This window comes from Hyperolius riggenbachi, chromosome 1 (assembly GCF_040937935.1).
Source record: "Hyperolius riggenbachi isolate aHypRig1 chromosome 1, aHypRig1.pri, whole genome shotgun sequence".
Lineage (NCBI taxonomy): Eukaryota > Metazoa > Chordata > Amphibia > Anura > Hyperoliidae > Hyperolius > Hyperolius riggenbachi.
This window is the reverse complement of record NC_090646.1, coordinates 489024671-489037808: the sequence shown is the minus strand read 5'-3', so window position 1 is coordinate 489037808 and position 13138 is coordinate 489024671. Positions and strand designations below refer to the sequence as shown.

The following is a 13138-nucleotide window of genomic DNA, read 5'->3' as shown; positions in this document are numbered from 1 at the left end:
CACCACCATGACTATCAACGTGGAAATCTTTTCTCAGGAAGCCCGACCAGCAGCATTTGTCATTGTGGGACTAGTAAACTGGCTAGGCCTCACTATAATTGGTATGGTGTTCCCCTTCGTAGTGGTAAGAGAAACAATCATGACCTATTTATAGAAAGATAGATGTATATGTTTCACAAATGACATGCATAATTATAACATACTGAATATCCGTTTCCAAATTTCAATGAACAGATGGTATGTTTTGCTCATGTTTCAGAGGATCCAACTGAAAATGGCGCCTGCGAATAATGGCGCACGGTGTTGCCGCTAATCCGTTTGCCGCTTATCGCTATTTAACGTTAAAGCCGTATTGTTATTTAACGTTAAAGCCTTATTGTTATTTAGCGTTAAAGCCTTATCGTTATTTAGCGTTAACACACAGAACCCTCTCTGTACCTATCCCTAACCCCTAAACCCCCCTGGTGGTGCCTAACCCTAGCCACCCCTCTGGTGGTGCCTAACCCTAAAACCTCCCCTGGTGGTGCCTATCCCTAAGACCCCCCTGGTGGTGCCTAACCCTAAGCCCCCCCGGTTGGTGGCTAACCCTAAGACCCCCCCTGGTGGTGCCTAACCCTAACCACCCCCCTGGTGGTGCCTAACCCTAAGACCCCCCTGGTGATGCCTAACCCTAAGACCTCCCTAATGGTGCCTAACCCTAAGTCCCCCCCAGTGGTGCCTAACCCTAACCTTGACAGTGTTACATTAAATCCATTCACCGTTTTGCAGTTAAATAACGTCTGCAGTTTGGCTTATGTAGGACGCTATTGATGATAACTAACGTTACTGTGCACAATAACGTCTGCTGTTTGGCAAATGAACGACACTATTTGTCACGGACGGTTGCGGGGCCGCAGGCGCGTCCTGTAACCGCCCGTGAAGAAAAAGCGATCGCACTCGATTCCCTGCATCGATTGCGCTTCAAATCGATACAATCTGGGTTGAGTGTATAGGGGGAGCTGAAGTCCTTTTCTTAGCAGAGAGAGCACCATCCTAAAGGCTGGATGGCTCTTTTGATATGCTAATGAGCCTGAGCCTAATCTGCCCCGGAGAGTCCCTGGCTTCAAGCTGTGCTGATGGCCCATTCAACAGGTATAAGGTGACATGCACCATGGCAGAAGCAATCTAGTTGGGCTAAAAGCCAGACCCGCTGGCTCCCTCCCAGCAGGGGAGGCGACACCTCGCTGGCTGCTCCAAACTTCAAAGAGCCTTTGCCTGGGAATAACCTGAGTCTCATAGCATATCCATAACTTCCCAGATCTGTCATATTTCTGGGGTTCCTGAGATGGCAGCTTCGCCAAACGTGGGGGAAGTGTAGCATGAGCCCCGGTGCTGGTTCTGAGGAAGTTTCAGAACATTCTGAGGTAAGGACTGCCAGTTAGGCAGTTTGGAAATGCCCTGATGATACCACAGGGGTCCCACCCCTCATGTCTGGTATCAGGGCGCTGGGTAAATCGAGACAGACCTGAAAATGTTAATAAGTCCGCCCTGACCTGTACGGTTCTGTGAGATAGAGCCCATATATGGGTAGATATGATTTCTAGCCCCCAGGACAAGGGGAGGGCTCATCTCATCTTCTAAGGGGGTGTATGGCTCCCCGCCCTCACTCCCTCCTACTGAAGCAGGGGCATAAGAATGGCAGAGGACCCAAACTCAGTGTCCTCCACACTGAAACATCTTGAACTCATCAGATGCCAGCTTGAGGATATGCTGGCATCCACCTGGTCTGAACTCTGAACTCAAATTGAAACCCAGAACTCTGTTTTCCCACAAAAAGGACATCTTTCCAGGAACTAAGTATTTTTCTCCCTTCTTTTATTTTTTATACTGGCTATTACTGTCTTAATAATTGTGATTTTAATAATTGTCTGTATATATTAATTATTTATATTGCGTGAATAAACGACTTTCTCCAAGTCATTCACTGTCCGCTACCCTGCTTATCAGCACACACACAGAACTGATCCCGGGTCTCTGAAGATACGCTACTGTTTGTTTGTTGTTGGCTAGACAGAATACCGTGTGTTTAACCGTTTTATTCGCAGGACTAGTCAGTCAGTTAGTGGGCTCCACGGTCCCATGGTAACCGCGGTGGTGGCAGTTTACTCTGAACCAGTAGGTGACGTTGTAATTACCCGTGTCTCACAGGCTCCCTTCTGAGTTGTCTGCGGCTAATTCTTAACGGTTCCTGCGCATTGACTGCGACCAGAGTTCGCACGATCTGTGCGCTGGCACCGTTTAGAAGGCTAAGTGCGGTCAGCCACTAGGGCTCCTGTGACAGTGTTAGGCAGCGGTTGGGACCTGTGTTGTGCTGAAAGTATCTACGATAGCGCTAGCGCTATCAAGAAACGAACTAATTCGTTGGTGTAGCTGGAAGGCAATATATTTTTTTATATATACAGAGAGACTGTGTAGCCAGTACCCCTCCCCAAAAGTTTTATTTTATTTGGCGTGGAAATGTCCGGGAACTACAAGAAAATGTGCCTGGCGGACCTGCAAAATCTTTGCCAAGAGAGAGGCATTGATGTCGGCCGCAAGAAACAAGGGGACCTGGTAACGGAATTGTTTCAATGGTATACCCAGCAACTGCAGGAGCTGGATGTGTCTGCTGAGGTAGACGCTGACCCATCTGACTCAAGGCAAGGGGAACCAGAGACTGAGACTCCTGACCGTACAGAGGTTGTGCATCCTGAGGGCCTTGCATCAACAGTTACGCAGGAGAATGTCAGTGTGGACCCCAACCCCAAAGTTTCTGAAAATACTCGCCCGGAACTGGCCAGTACTGGACTGTCCAGGGGTGCTGACCCGGTAATGCAGCAGGCATTACAAAAGCTGATGGAGACTGACCTGGACTAGTACATGCAGTACATGGAAGCCCGCGAGGAGCGGGAACGCCAATCTGCAGAACGCAAGGCTGCTGCTGCTGCTGCAGAACGCCACGCGGAGAGGGATGCCGCAGAGGCGCCGGAGAGACGACAGCATGAGCTCAACATGGCAAAGGTTCAACAGGCCAGCCGGAGTTCACCGCCCAGCCTCCCTGCTGAAGGAGCTGCACCACCCGTAAGTGCAAAATTTAAATTTGGTAATATTGAGAAAGACACAGACATTGACTTGTTTTTGCGGTCTTTTGAAAAAGCATGCCGTCAGTATCGTCTGTCCCAAGACCAGTGGGCCAGACATCTGACACCTTTGCTGCGCTACAAAGCGCTTGATGCCTTCGCAGAATTGCCTGCGGAGAAGGATAATGATTATGCTGCTATAAAAGACGCTATCATTACTAAGTACCAGCTGATGCCAGAAGCCTATCGGAAAAAGTTCAGGGCCTGGCAGAAAAAGCCTTCGGATTCGTACCGAGATGTGGCCAGCAGCTTGCTCACCACACTCTGCTAGTGGACACTAGGCCTCACCAAAGGGTCTTATGATGTCCTGGAGGACTTGATAGTCCTGGAACAATTTCTGAACATTTGCCCTGCTGATGTACGCCAGTTTGTGCTAGAACGCAGGCCGGCTTCAGCAACTGTCGCTGCAGACCTTGCTGAGACTTTTGCAACTACCCGGGTGGCTGATACCCGCAGAACTGTCCCATCCAGCTGGAGAGGAGGTCAGCCCAATACCTCGGCAGACCCTCCTGCCCCTGTGAGCCGTCCGCCACAGAGGCCACCCAGCGCAGCTGCTGCACCCAGGCCTGCAGCGCCTGGAGAGGTCACCTGTCACTACTGCCGCCAGCCCGGACACATGAAATTCGACTGTCCGGAGCGGAGACAGACACCACCAGCACCTGGATCATCTGCATCACCTGCACCTCACCCACAGCAGAGGCAACCCGCCAGCGAACCACAGCCTGGATCATCAGATTTTGTCCTGTTTGCACGCGGACAGGAAATCCGCGACCGAACCGACCAGCAGCAACTTGTTAGAGTGAACGGCAAAGTTGTCACCGGATTTCGAGACACCGGAGCTGACATCACGTTAGTTCACTCACATCTTGTGCCAAAGGAGAGCATCAGCTCCAGCCGATCCCTTGCCCTTACTGGAGTAGAGGGCACCCTTTTTCACATAGCCCACGCGACAGTGAAGCTGGATTGGGGAGTGGGAGGAATCCAAGAAAGGGTTGTTGGGGTTATGAAGGATCTCCCAGTCCCTGTGTTGCTGGGGACTGATTTGGGCAAGCTTGTGTCCTACTATGAACCTGCCACGACCGCCTTGTCGCTCACGGAAGGAGACGAACTCTCCACCCACCACCAGGTACTTTATACACTTGGGGGAGCACCAGGGGGAGGTGGGTTGAATGTGCCCAGTTCAAGGGTACCAGGTTCAATAGTGCCTGCTTCAAAGGCACCTGAGTTTGATGTACAGACTGTCTGTTGTGATGATGCTGTAACTGTACCTGAGTTTACTGTACAACCTGTCTGTAATGAAAAAATGTCTATACCTGTCAATGTCATTACTGCATGCAATGATGATTTGAGTAATGTCCGTCTGTGCCATTCTGACAGTGTACCTGTGCTAGCAGTACCGCGCAGCTGCACTGCTCAGAACCCGAGCTCAGAACAGGTGGAGGGGGTTCCGGCCTCCTCCCCCTCCTCTGACCGCAGGGATGAGACCTTTCAGCCGCTCGCCTCGTGTGACATGAGCCAGTTGGCTGAAACTGACAGCGCCGTATTCTCAGCCGCACTACAACGTGACCCAAGCCTGGAGGTGCTCAGGCAGCAAGCCGCTGAGCCCCTCGCAGACGGGGCCGCTTTCAAGGTGTACTGGGAAGGTGGGAGACTGTACAGTGAGTCTGTACAGCCCCCTACAGGTAGATCCCACGCGAATACCAAATGGCTTGTGGTCCCGAGTGCGTTCAGGGGACATGTGCTGAAATCCGCACATGGTAATCCTCTGACAGGGCACTCAGGGGTCCGCAAGACACTTGCCGGTATTCGGAAACAGTTTTATTGGCCCCGGATGAACAGGGATGTAGCAAACTACTGCAGAGCATGTGCCGTCTGTCAGGAGCTGGGAAGGTCCAGGGATCCCCGCGGGGTTCCCTTAGGTCCACAGCCACTTAGCAGGGGAACCCTGCGTGGGCTGGCTGTTGACCTAACCAACCCACTGCCCGTTGTCAGCAGTCCCGGCAGACACCACGTCCGACTGCAGTGGCGCAAACGCCCTGTCCAGAATGGTCCATGTCGGGTCAACCCTGAGGGTAGCAGACCGCGCCCGGTCCAGGGGAACCGAGCCACAGGCTCCAATAGGTTTTCCCGCCGCACCGGCAACCCGAGACCCGTCAGCCAGGTTGGCCGACACGCAGCGGGCAGCCGACCCCAGAACGCCAACGGGGAACTAGATCAGATCTCGCAGGTTAGCGGCAACGACACACATCTTGCTGATGAATGTCTATCTGCCTTCTCCCCAGGGAGGGCTGTCACGGACGGTTGCGGGGCCGCAGGCGCGTCCTGTAACCGCCCGTGAAGAAAAAGCGATCGCACTCGATTCCCTGCATCGATTGCGCTTCAAATCGATACAATCTGGGTTGAGTGTGTAGGGGGAGCTGAAGTCCTTTTCTTAGCAGAGAGAGCACCATCCTAAAGGCTGGATGGCTCTTTTGATATGCTAATGAGCCTGAGCCTAATCTGCCCCGGAGAGTCCCTGGCTTCAAGCTGTGCTGATGGCCCATCCATCAGGTATAAGGTGACAAGCACCATGGCAGAAGCAATCTAGTTGGGCTAAAAGCCAGACCCGCTGGCTCCCTCCCAGCAGGGGAGGCGACACCTCGCTGGCTGCTCCAAACTTCAAAGAGCCTTTGCCTGGGAATAACCTGAGTCTCATAGCATATCCATAACTTCCCAGATCTGTCATATTTCTGGGGTTCCTGAGATGGCAGCTTCGCCAAACGTGGGGGAAGTGTAGCATGAGCCCCGGTGCTGGTTCTGAGGAAGTTTCAGAACATTCTGAGGTAAGGACTGCCAGTTAGGCAGTTTGGAAATGCCCTGATGATACCACAGGGGTCCCACCCCTCATGTCTGGTATCAGGGCGCTGGGTAAATCGAGACAGACCTGAAAATGTTAATAAGTCCGCCCTGACCTGTACGGTTCTGTGAGATAGAGCCCATATATGGGTAGATATGATTTCTAGCCCCCAGGACAAGGGGAGGGCTCATCTCATCTTCTAAGGGGGTGTATGGCTCCCCGCCCTCACTCCCTCCTACTGAAGCAGGGGCATAAGAATGGCAGAGGACCCAAACTCAGTGTCCTCCACACTGAAACATCTTGAACTCATCAGATGCCAGCTTGAGGATATGCTGGCATCCACCTGGTCTGAACTCTGAACTCAAATTGAAACCCAGAACTCTGTTTTCCCACAAAAAGGACATCTTTCCAGGAACTAAGTATTTTTCTCCCTTCTTTTATTTTTTATACTGGCTATTACTGTCTTAATAATTGTGATTTTAATAATTGTCTGTATATATTAATTATTTATATTGCGTGAATAAACGACTTTCTCCAAGTCATTCACTGTCCGCTACCCTGCTTATCAGCACACACAGAACTGATCCCGGGTCTCTGAAGATACGCTACTGTTTGTTTGTTGTTGGCTAGACAGAATACCGTGTGTTTAACCGTTTTATTCGCAGGACTAGTCAGTCAGTTAGTGGGCTCCACGGTCCCATGGTAACCGCGGTGGTGGCAGTTTACTCTGAACCAGTAGGTGACGTTGTAATTACCCGTGTCTCACAGGCTCCCTTCTGAGTTGTCTGCGGCTAATTCTTAACGGTTCCTGCGCATTGACTGCGACCAGAGTTCGCACGATCTGTGCGCTGGCACCGTTTAGAAGGCTAAGTGCGGTCAGCCACTAGGGCTCCTGTGACACTATTGATAAATAACGTTAGTGTGTGCCACTATTGATAAATAACGTTAGTGTGTGCCGTTTTTCTTCTTTTTTCCCTGTGCGCCATTATTATGCAATACTAACGATAAATAGCGATAAGCGTATCTTTTTAATGCGGTGCCATTTTTATTCATAGGAGCTGTGCGCCATTATTCACTGATCCAGTTTCAGAACTGCAATAGGCAAACAAATGTAGAGTTAGGCCTATACCACACAGGCAATTGACATGCAATCTATGTAACTGCCACTGCCATGCATTGCTGACTTTCAGGCTTCCCAGGTTGGTTGGCAGTGGAGTGCACTCTCACTTCCCCACTGACATGCTCCTCCTGTGTCTTGTCTCCATCCCGGCAGCTGGTTCCCCTGTGACTCTTACGGCATGTACGTATTCATGTAAAGCAGAGGTCCCCAAACCCCAGTCCATGGCCCAATACCGGGCCGCAGGACGTATTGCGGTGGGCCGCAGCTACATCCCCTGCCTCCTCATTGCAGTGCAGTCGCAGCTGTCATGTAACCTGGAAACTCCAGTCCCGCCCCCTCCAACACTGTCTCCTCAATCAGCGATGTGTGCACGATGTGAAGTACACAGCCTGTCCCCTCCATTCTCATCAGCTTGTCACTCATGGACGGTCCACCCCCTCCATTGCCCATAGCGTTTCATTAATACATGGCCCGCCCCCTCCATCTGCAGTAGCTTGTTATCAATGCATGGCCTTCCCTCCTTTAGCCATAGCTTGCCTCTCATGCATGAACCATCCTCTCTATCTGCCGCACTTGTCGCTAGTGTTCACGGCTGTGAATGTAGCCATGCAATTAGGAAACCAGCAGTCCTGCCCCCTCCCTCAAAATAACCAATCAGAGACAGTGCACTTTTTAGGAACCATGAAGGGGGGGGGGGGGTTGTGACGAGGGAACTGAGTGGGGAGCACTGGGAACTCCCTGGAACAAGTCCTGGATGCAGATTACATCAAAAAGTTAGATGTTTACCATTGATTTGTGCAATATTTTATTAGTTTCTTTCTGCTGATTTACTTGCTATTGCTAAAGGAAGGTTAAAGGTGACTAAACTTCTGTAGATTTGGTGGTCAATCAACTATCTGATTCAGATGAAAATCAGTGCCACCAAAAGCATGCCTGATCGACAATGCACCCAATTTCGGGCGAAGTTGGTCACGTGCATTGGTCAGACATGCTGGAAAATCTTGGACTGACATGCTTGGTCAGGAGCGTGGCGGTAGCTGCACGCAATAAGTGTGACCGTGACGCAGGGGCGGCGCCAGGGGGGTGCTTGGGGGTGCTCGAGCACCCCCTAGAATTGGCCAAGCACCCCCAAAGCACCCCCTGGAGTGAACTGACTTCAGGCGTCTAAAAGACGCCAAGTCAGTTCACACAGCGGCAGCACGGAGCAGCAGGCAGGGCTACGGTAAGATGGCCGCCCGGAGCCCTGCTCTGCAGACTTCGGGCGGCCATTTTCCCGTAGCCCTGCTCTCAGCATGCAGGCAGGAAGTCTCGTGACGTCGGGAAGGAAGAGGATCGTGGGCGCGCGGGCGCTGCACGCCACAAGGAGGTCGGGACAGGAGGTCGGGAAAGAAGGTCTTCTGGCTGTAGGTGAGTAAATGGGTTTTTCTTTTCTTTTTCAGGTGATGCTGATTGTGCATATTGGGGCCATATCTGCTACGGATTGTGCATATTGGGGTCATATCTGCTACGGATTGTGCATATTGGGGTCATATCTGCTACGGATTGTGCATATTGGAGTCATATCTGCTACGGATTGTGCATATTGGGGTCATATCTGCTACCGATTGTGCATATTGGGGTCATATCTGCTACCGATTGTGCATATTGGGGTCATATCTGCTACGGATTGTGCATATTGAAGTCATATCTGCTACGGATTGTGCATATTGGGGTCATATCTGCTACCGATTGTGAATATTGGGGTCATTTCTGCTACGGATTGTGCATATTGGGGTCATATCTGCTACCGATTGTGCATATTGGGGTCATATCTGCTACCGATTGTGCATATTGGGGCCATATCTGCTACCGATTGTGCATATTGGGGCCATATCTGCTACCGATTGTGCATATTGGGGCCATATCTGCTACCGATTGTGCATATTGGGGCCATATCTGCTACCGATTGTCCATAGTGGGGCCATATCTGCTATCGATTGTCCATATTGGGGCCATATCTGCTACCGATTGTGCATATTGGGGCCATATCTGCTACCGATTGTGCATATTGGGGCCATATCTGCTACCGATTGTGCATATTGGGGCCATATCTGCTACCGATTGTGCATATTGGGGCCATATCTGCTACCGATTGTGCATATTGGGGTCATTGGATGTGTTTTTTGTTAAAATCTGCTCACATTACGTGTATTTTCTTGATAAAACCTGCACAATTATGTGAATTTTCTCGGAAAAGGGTCACCAAAACTTGGGCCCTCTGTCTTTGCGTTGCACTTTTAAAGGGAACCCGAGGTGAGAATAATATTGAGGCTGCCATATTTATCTCCTTTTAAGTAATACCAGCTGCCTGGCTGCCGTGTTGGTCCTCTGCCTCTAATTCTTTCAACCATAGACCCTGAACAAGCATGCAGCAGGTCAAGGGTTTCTGACAATATTGTCAGAACTGACAAGATTAGCTGCATGCTTGTTTCTGATGTAATTCAGTTCACTACTACAGCCAAATAGATCAGCAGGGCTGCCAGGCAACTAGAATTGTTTAAAAGGAAATAAATATGGCAGCCACCATATCACTCTCACCCTGGGTTCACTTTAAATTACAGTTAGCCCCGCCCTCATCCGGTCATGACCACGCCCATTTTTTCGCCGCGGCGCGCTTAGCGCGCCGCAGGTTGTAGCCACACCCATTTTTTGGTCCAGCACCTGCATAGCACCCCCTAAAAAAAATTCCTGGAGCCGCCACTGCCGTGACGGAAACCCCTGGCCACTGTCTCCTTAATGTTTTATGTCCCCCCAGTGCCCGTGCAAGTTATAATTTACCTGTCCATTGGCCATCCACGTCTGAGTATCCTTATACTTCTGCATTTGCACCTCCACATGATTGCCAGTGTATAGAATGCATGTCGCGTGTGGGATGTCACAGAAACACGCCACGTAATATAATGGCGGCAACCATGTTCCGCAAAAGTGGAAGTACAAGGACACTCAGTGCAGCCAGTCCGCAGACAGGCAAATATAACTTGCATAGGTATGGGGGGGGGGGGGTGTTAGAACAGCAGCCGGGGGCGGAGTGGTGGCGTCACAAGGCCGATTCCTGCAATACACTTTATCGTGTTTTATGAGCTTAATTTCTTCCCCATCCCAGTATGCCGGGCCTTGGTCCTCGGGTCAAAAAAGCTTGGGGACCCCTGGTGCAAAGTACATACCACAGTGTCACGGGGATGGAGATAGGACCCAAGAGGAGTGTGCCAGCAGATGGGTGAGTGTGCACACAGCTGCCAACACCCTGCTGGGACCCGGGGAGCACTATTTTATTATTATGTATTATATTTATAAAGCGCCAACATATTACCCAGAGCGGGACAATACATTTTAGATGGGGAGACCTGAGGAGAGGGGTGTCCATCCAACAGCTGAGAATCTACTGCTGCACACGGGTCTGCCCCTTTCAAGCAAGATCTTTCCTTCTTTCTGCAGTGATCGATAGTCTGTTCGACTTTGACCAGAAATTGTTGAAAATTAGGACCAGGCAGTGAATAGGAACCTTTAGTTGTTTTAAAATAACAAAGTGGTTAGCCTAGCTGAAATCTCCAAGTGTGGCCAGTCAATGCGGGGTTGTTGCCATCCAATGTCCTGCCAATAGTATGCAGAGATAATAGGGCATCTTGTACACAGGTTATAGAGCAACTGAGTTAATAGACCTTTGTAATATTGGCTGAAAATATAGTTTCAAAATACCATTCTGTTAATGATTCTATTTCACACTTTCACATTTAAAAATTGTTGTAGGAAATAAAAAAAACTACAATTTGTTAAATCCTCTATGCACAAACAATGTGATTATTTGAAAAAAATGTAATTAGTTGTTCCACATTAAATAATTTGAAAGTGTGTTTGATAAAATGTATTCCTGTCAGTATTTTTAAGATGGAAAGGAAGGTGGGAAGCAATAGAGGTATACAAACATCTGACTGACCAGTGTATTGTCAACAAAGCTGCATTCCGGCTGAAAAGATTATTTGAACCTCTTAGCAGCCATTTTGTGCTGAGCGGCAGCCATTTTGTTCTAAGTGGCCATTTTGTATCTTTAGATGCCCTTTTCTTTATATTTTAACTTTTTAATATTACATCAAATTGTACATATTTTATATTTTAAGAATGCCATTGTGAAGCCATTTTTTATGAGAAGTCACTAGGGAGATTTATGAAATGATAAGTTCCCTTTAAACTGTTATTCATGTTTCCCACAAACAAGGTTTCTCTGTCCAATTAACCAAGGTTGAATAACACCATCTGGCCAGGGAATGATAATTGTTTTCTTTAGTTGTCTGAACATTGCTAGAGCTGCCCAAAACATAAGAACTTAGCCGTAACATTTACTCATTGTGATGAGAAGGTTGCTCAATAGTGTTTGTAACTTTAGGATGATACCATAGATTCAAAGAGTAAGCTTTCAACCCAATATACAGATCTATTTCAAATAGTGTTTCCTAATATTCTGCTATACCTCTCTGGCCTGATAACTTCCCTTCACAACTACTCAGGGCCGGAGCTACCATAGGAAAAAATGGGCAATTGTCCCAGGGCCCCAGAGCCTGTAGGGGCCCCCAAGGTGTCCCTCCCCATCTTAGCTGTTGCTCCCCAGGGACTCTGCAGAGTCTGTTAAGTTGGGAGGGGATTGGGGGAGGGTCAGCAGCCAGCTCAGGGGCCCAGGAGGGAAATTCGGCTGCAACAAAAGGCCTCTAATGACGCTTTTTGGTCGGGGTGTCTGTTGGGGGGCCCCCAGGCTAATTTTGCCCTAGGGCCCAATTGTTACTTGAACCGGCCCTGCAACTACTGGTACATTGCAAAAGTTCTAATTGGTGCGTTGCTTGACATTAATACAAATGAAAAGTAACATTTTCCATTTGTATTAAAGATAAATGTGAGAAGAGTGCCAGTCTCTGTGCAGAAGGCCACCATCAAAAATATCCTAGGTCCTCTTTCAATAAAAGCTAAGCTTCAGCACTTTTACACCTCAAAATTGGAATAACGAAAATAAAACAAAACTGGCATTATTTAAGTTTTGGTTAAAAAGGCAGCTTTACCGCAAAATTGACTTATCATTAAATGGCAGCTCACCAACAGTTATTACCTATCAGCACTCATAATTATTTCTCTTTGTCTAGGAGGCCATGAAGCAGTATTGTTTCCTTATCTTCCTTGTCATCATCGCCGGATCAGGGTTGTTCCTGTACTTTTACTTACCAGAAACAAAAGGAAAATCTTGGCTGGAGATAAAGGAAGACTTCAACAAACTGAACTTCAGAAGGCAAACCTACAAAGAACACCCCCCTGAGGTTTACGTAATAACTACCAGACTGTGATTTTACGGAGACTCGCATCACAGTTATTACTATTCTTGGTGACAGCATAGCTACACACCAGCAATAGACACGCCTGCGCGTAACAGAAGTGCAGGAGACACAGGTGATCAGTTGGATCAAGTGACAGATTTGAAAGGTTTTGATTTGCTGTTCCCAGTCATGCATTGTTCCTGTTTCCTGTATAGTATATAAAGCAAGAACTGGCCACAGCAAATCAGAGCCTTACAAATGTATCAGCTGTTTACACTGATCACATGTTCTTCCATGAGTTCTCCTACTGTTTCACGCAAGCAGTTCCTGCTGCTCTCCAATAAGAATATACTATATAAGGAAACACACAGCAAAAAGCATATAGAGTGCCTGTGAATACTGACTTTGTGCTAAGCTTTCTTATTTTGTTTGTATTTTCTACCTATTTATAATGTTGGAATGTATCAGTTCATGTATTTATGACATCCTGTTCATTGAGCTTGAAACTAACCATAGAGATGAAATTATGTCTGCCCCTTTTCAGTCTAAAAGGTCAACAACTTCATCTATGTGGGTATCTTTCAGGCTCCACCTAGTGACTATGGAATGGAGGAATGTAGTGAGGGAAGGCACAGCTTGCTCCAGCCAGAGTAGTGACTGCTCTCCTGTTCCAGATGCCAAGATAAAATGT

General features: G+C 48.7%; 1 protein-coding gene across 1 annotated transcript in view; it reads left to right on the top strand.

Moving 5' to 3' along the window:
• LOC137532081 (solute carrier family 2, facilitated glucose transporter member 5-like) overlaps nt 1–12477 on the top strand; it is a 37523-nt gene extending 25046 nt beyond the window's left edge. Inside the window, exons 11-12 of the mRNA XM_068252257.1 lie at nt 1–124; nt 12280–12477. The exon at nt 1–124 is cut by the window's left edge and continues 3 nt beyond it. Of these exons, the coding sequence (XP_068108358.1) occupies nt 1–124; nt 12280–12477 (322 nt within the window). The remainder of the gene's footprint in view (nt 125–12279) is intronic.
• Nucleotides 12478–13138: the final 661 nt, after the last annotated feature.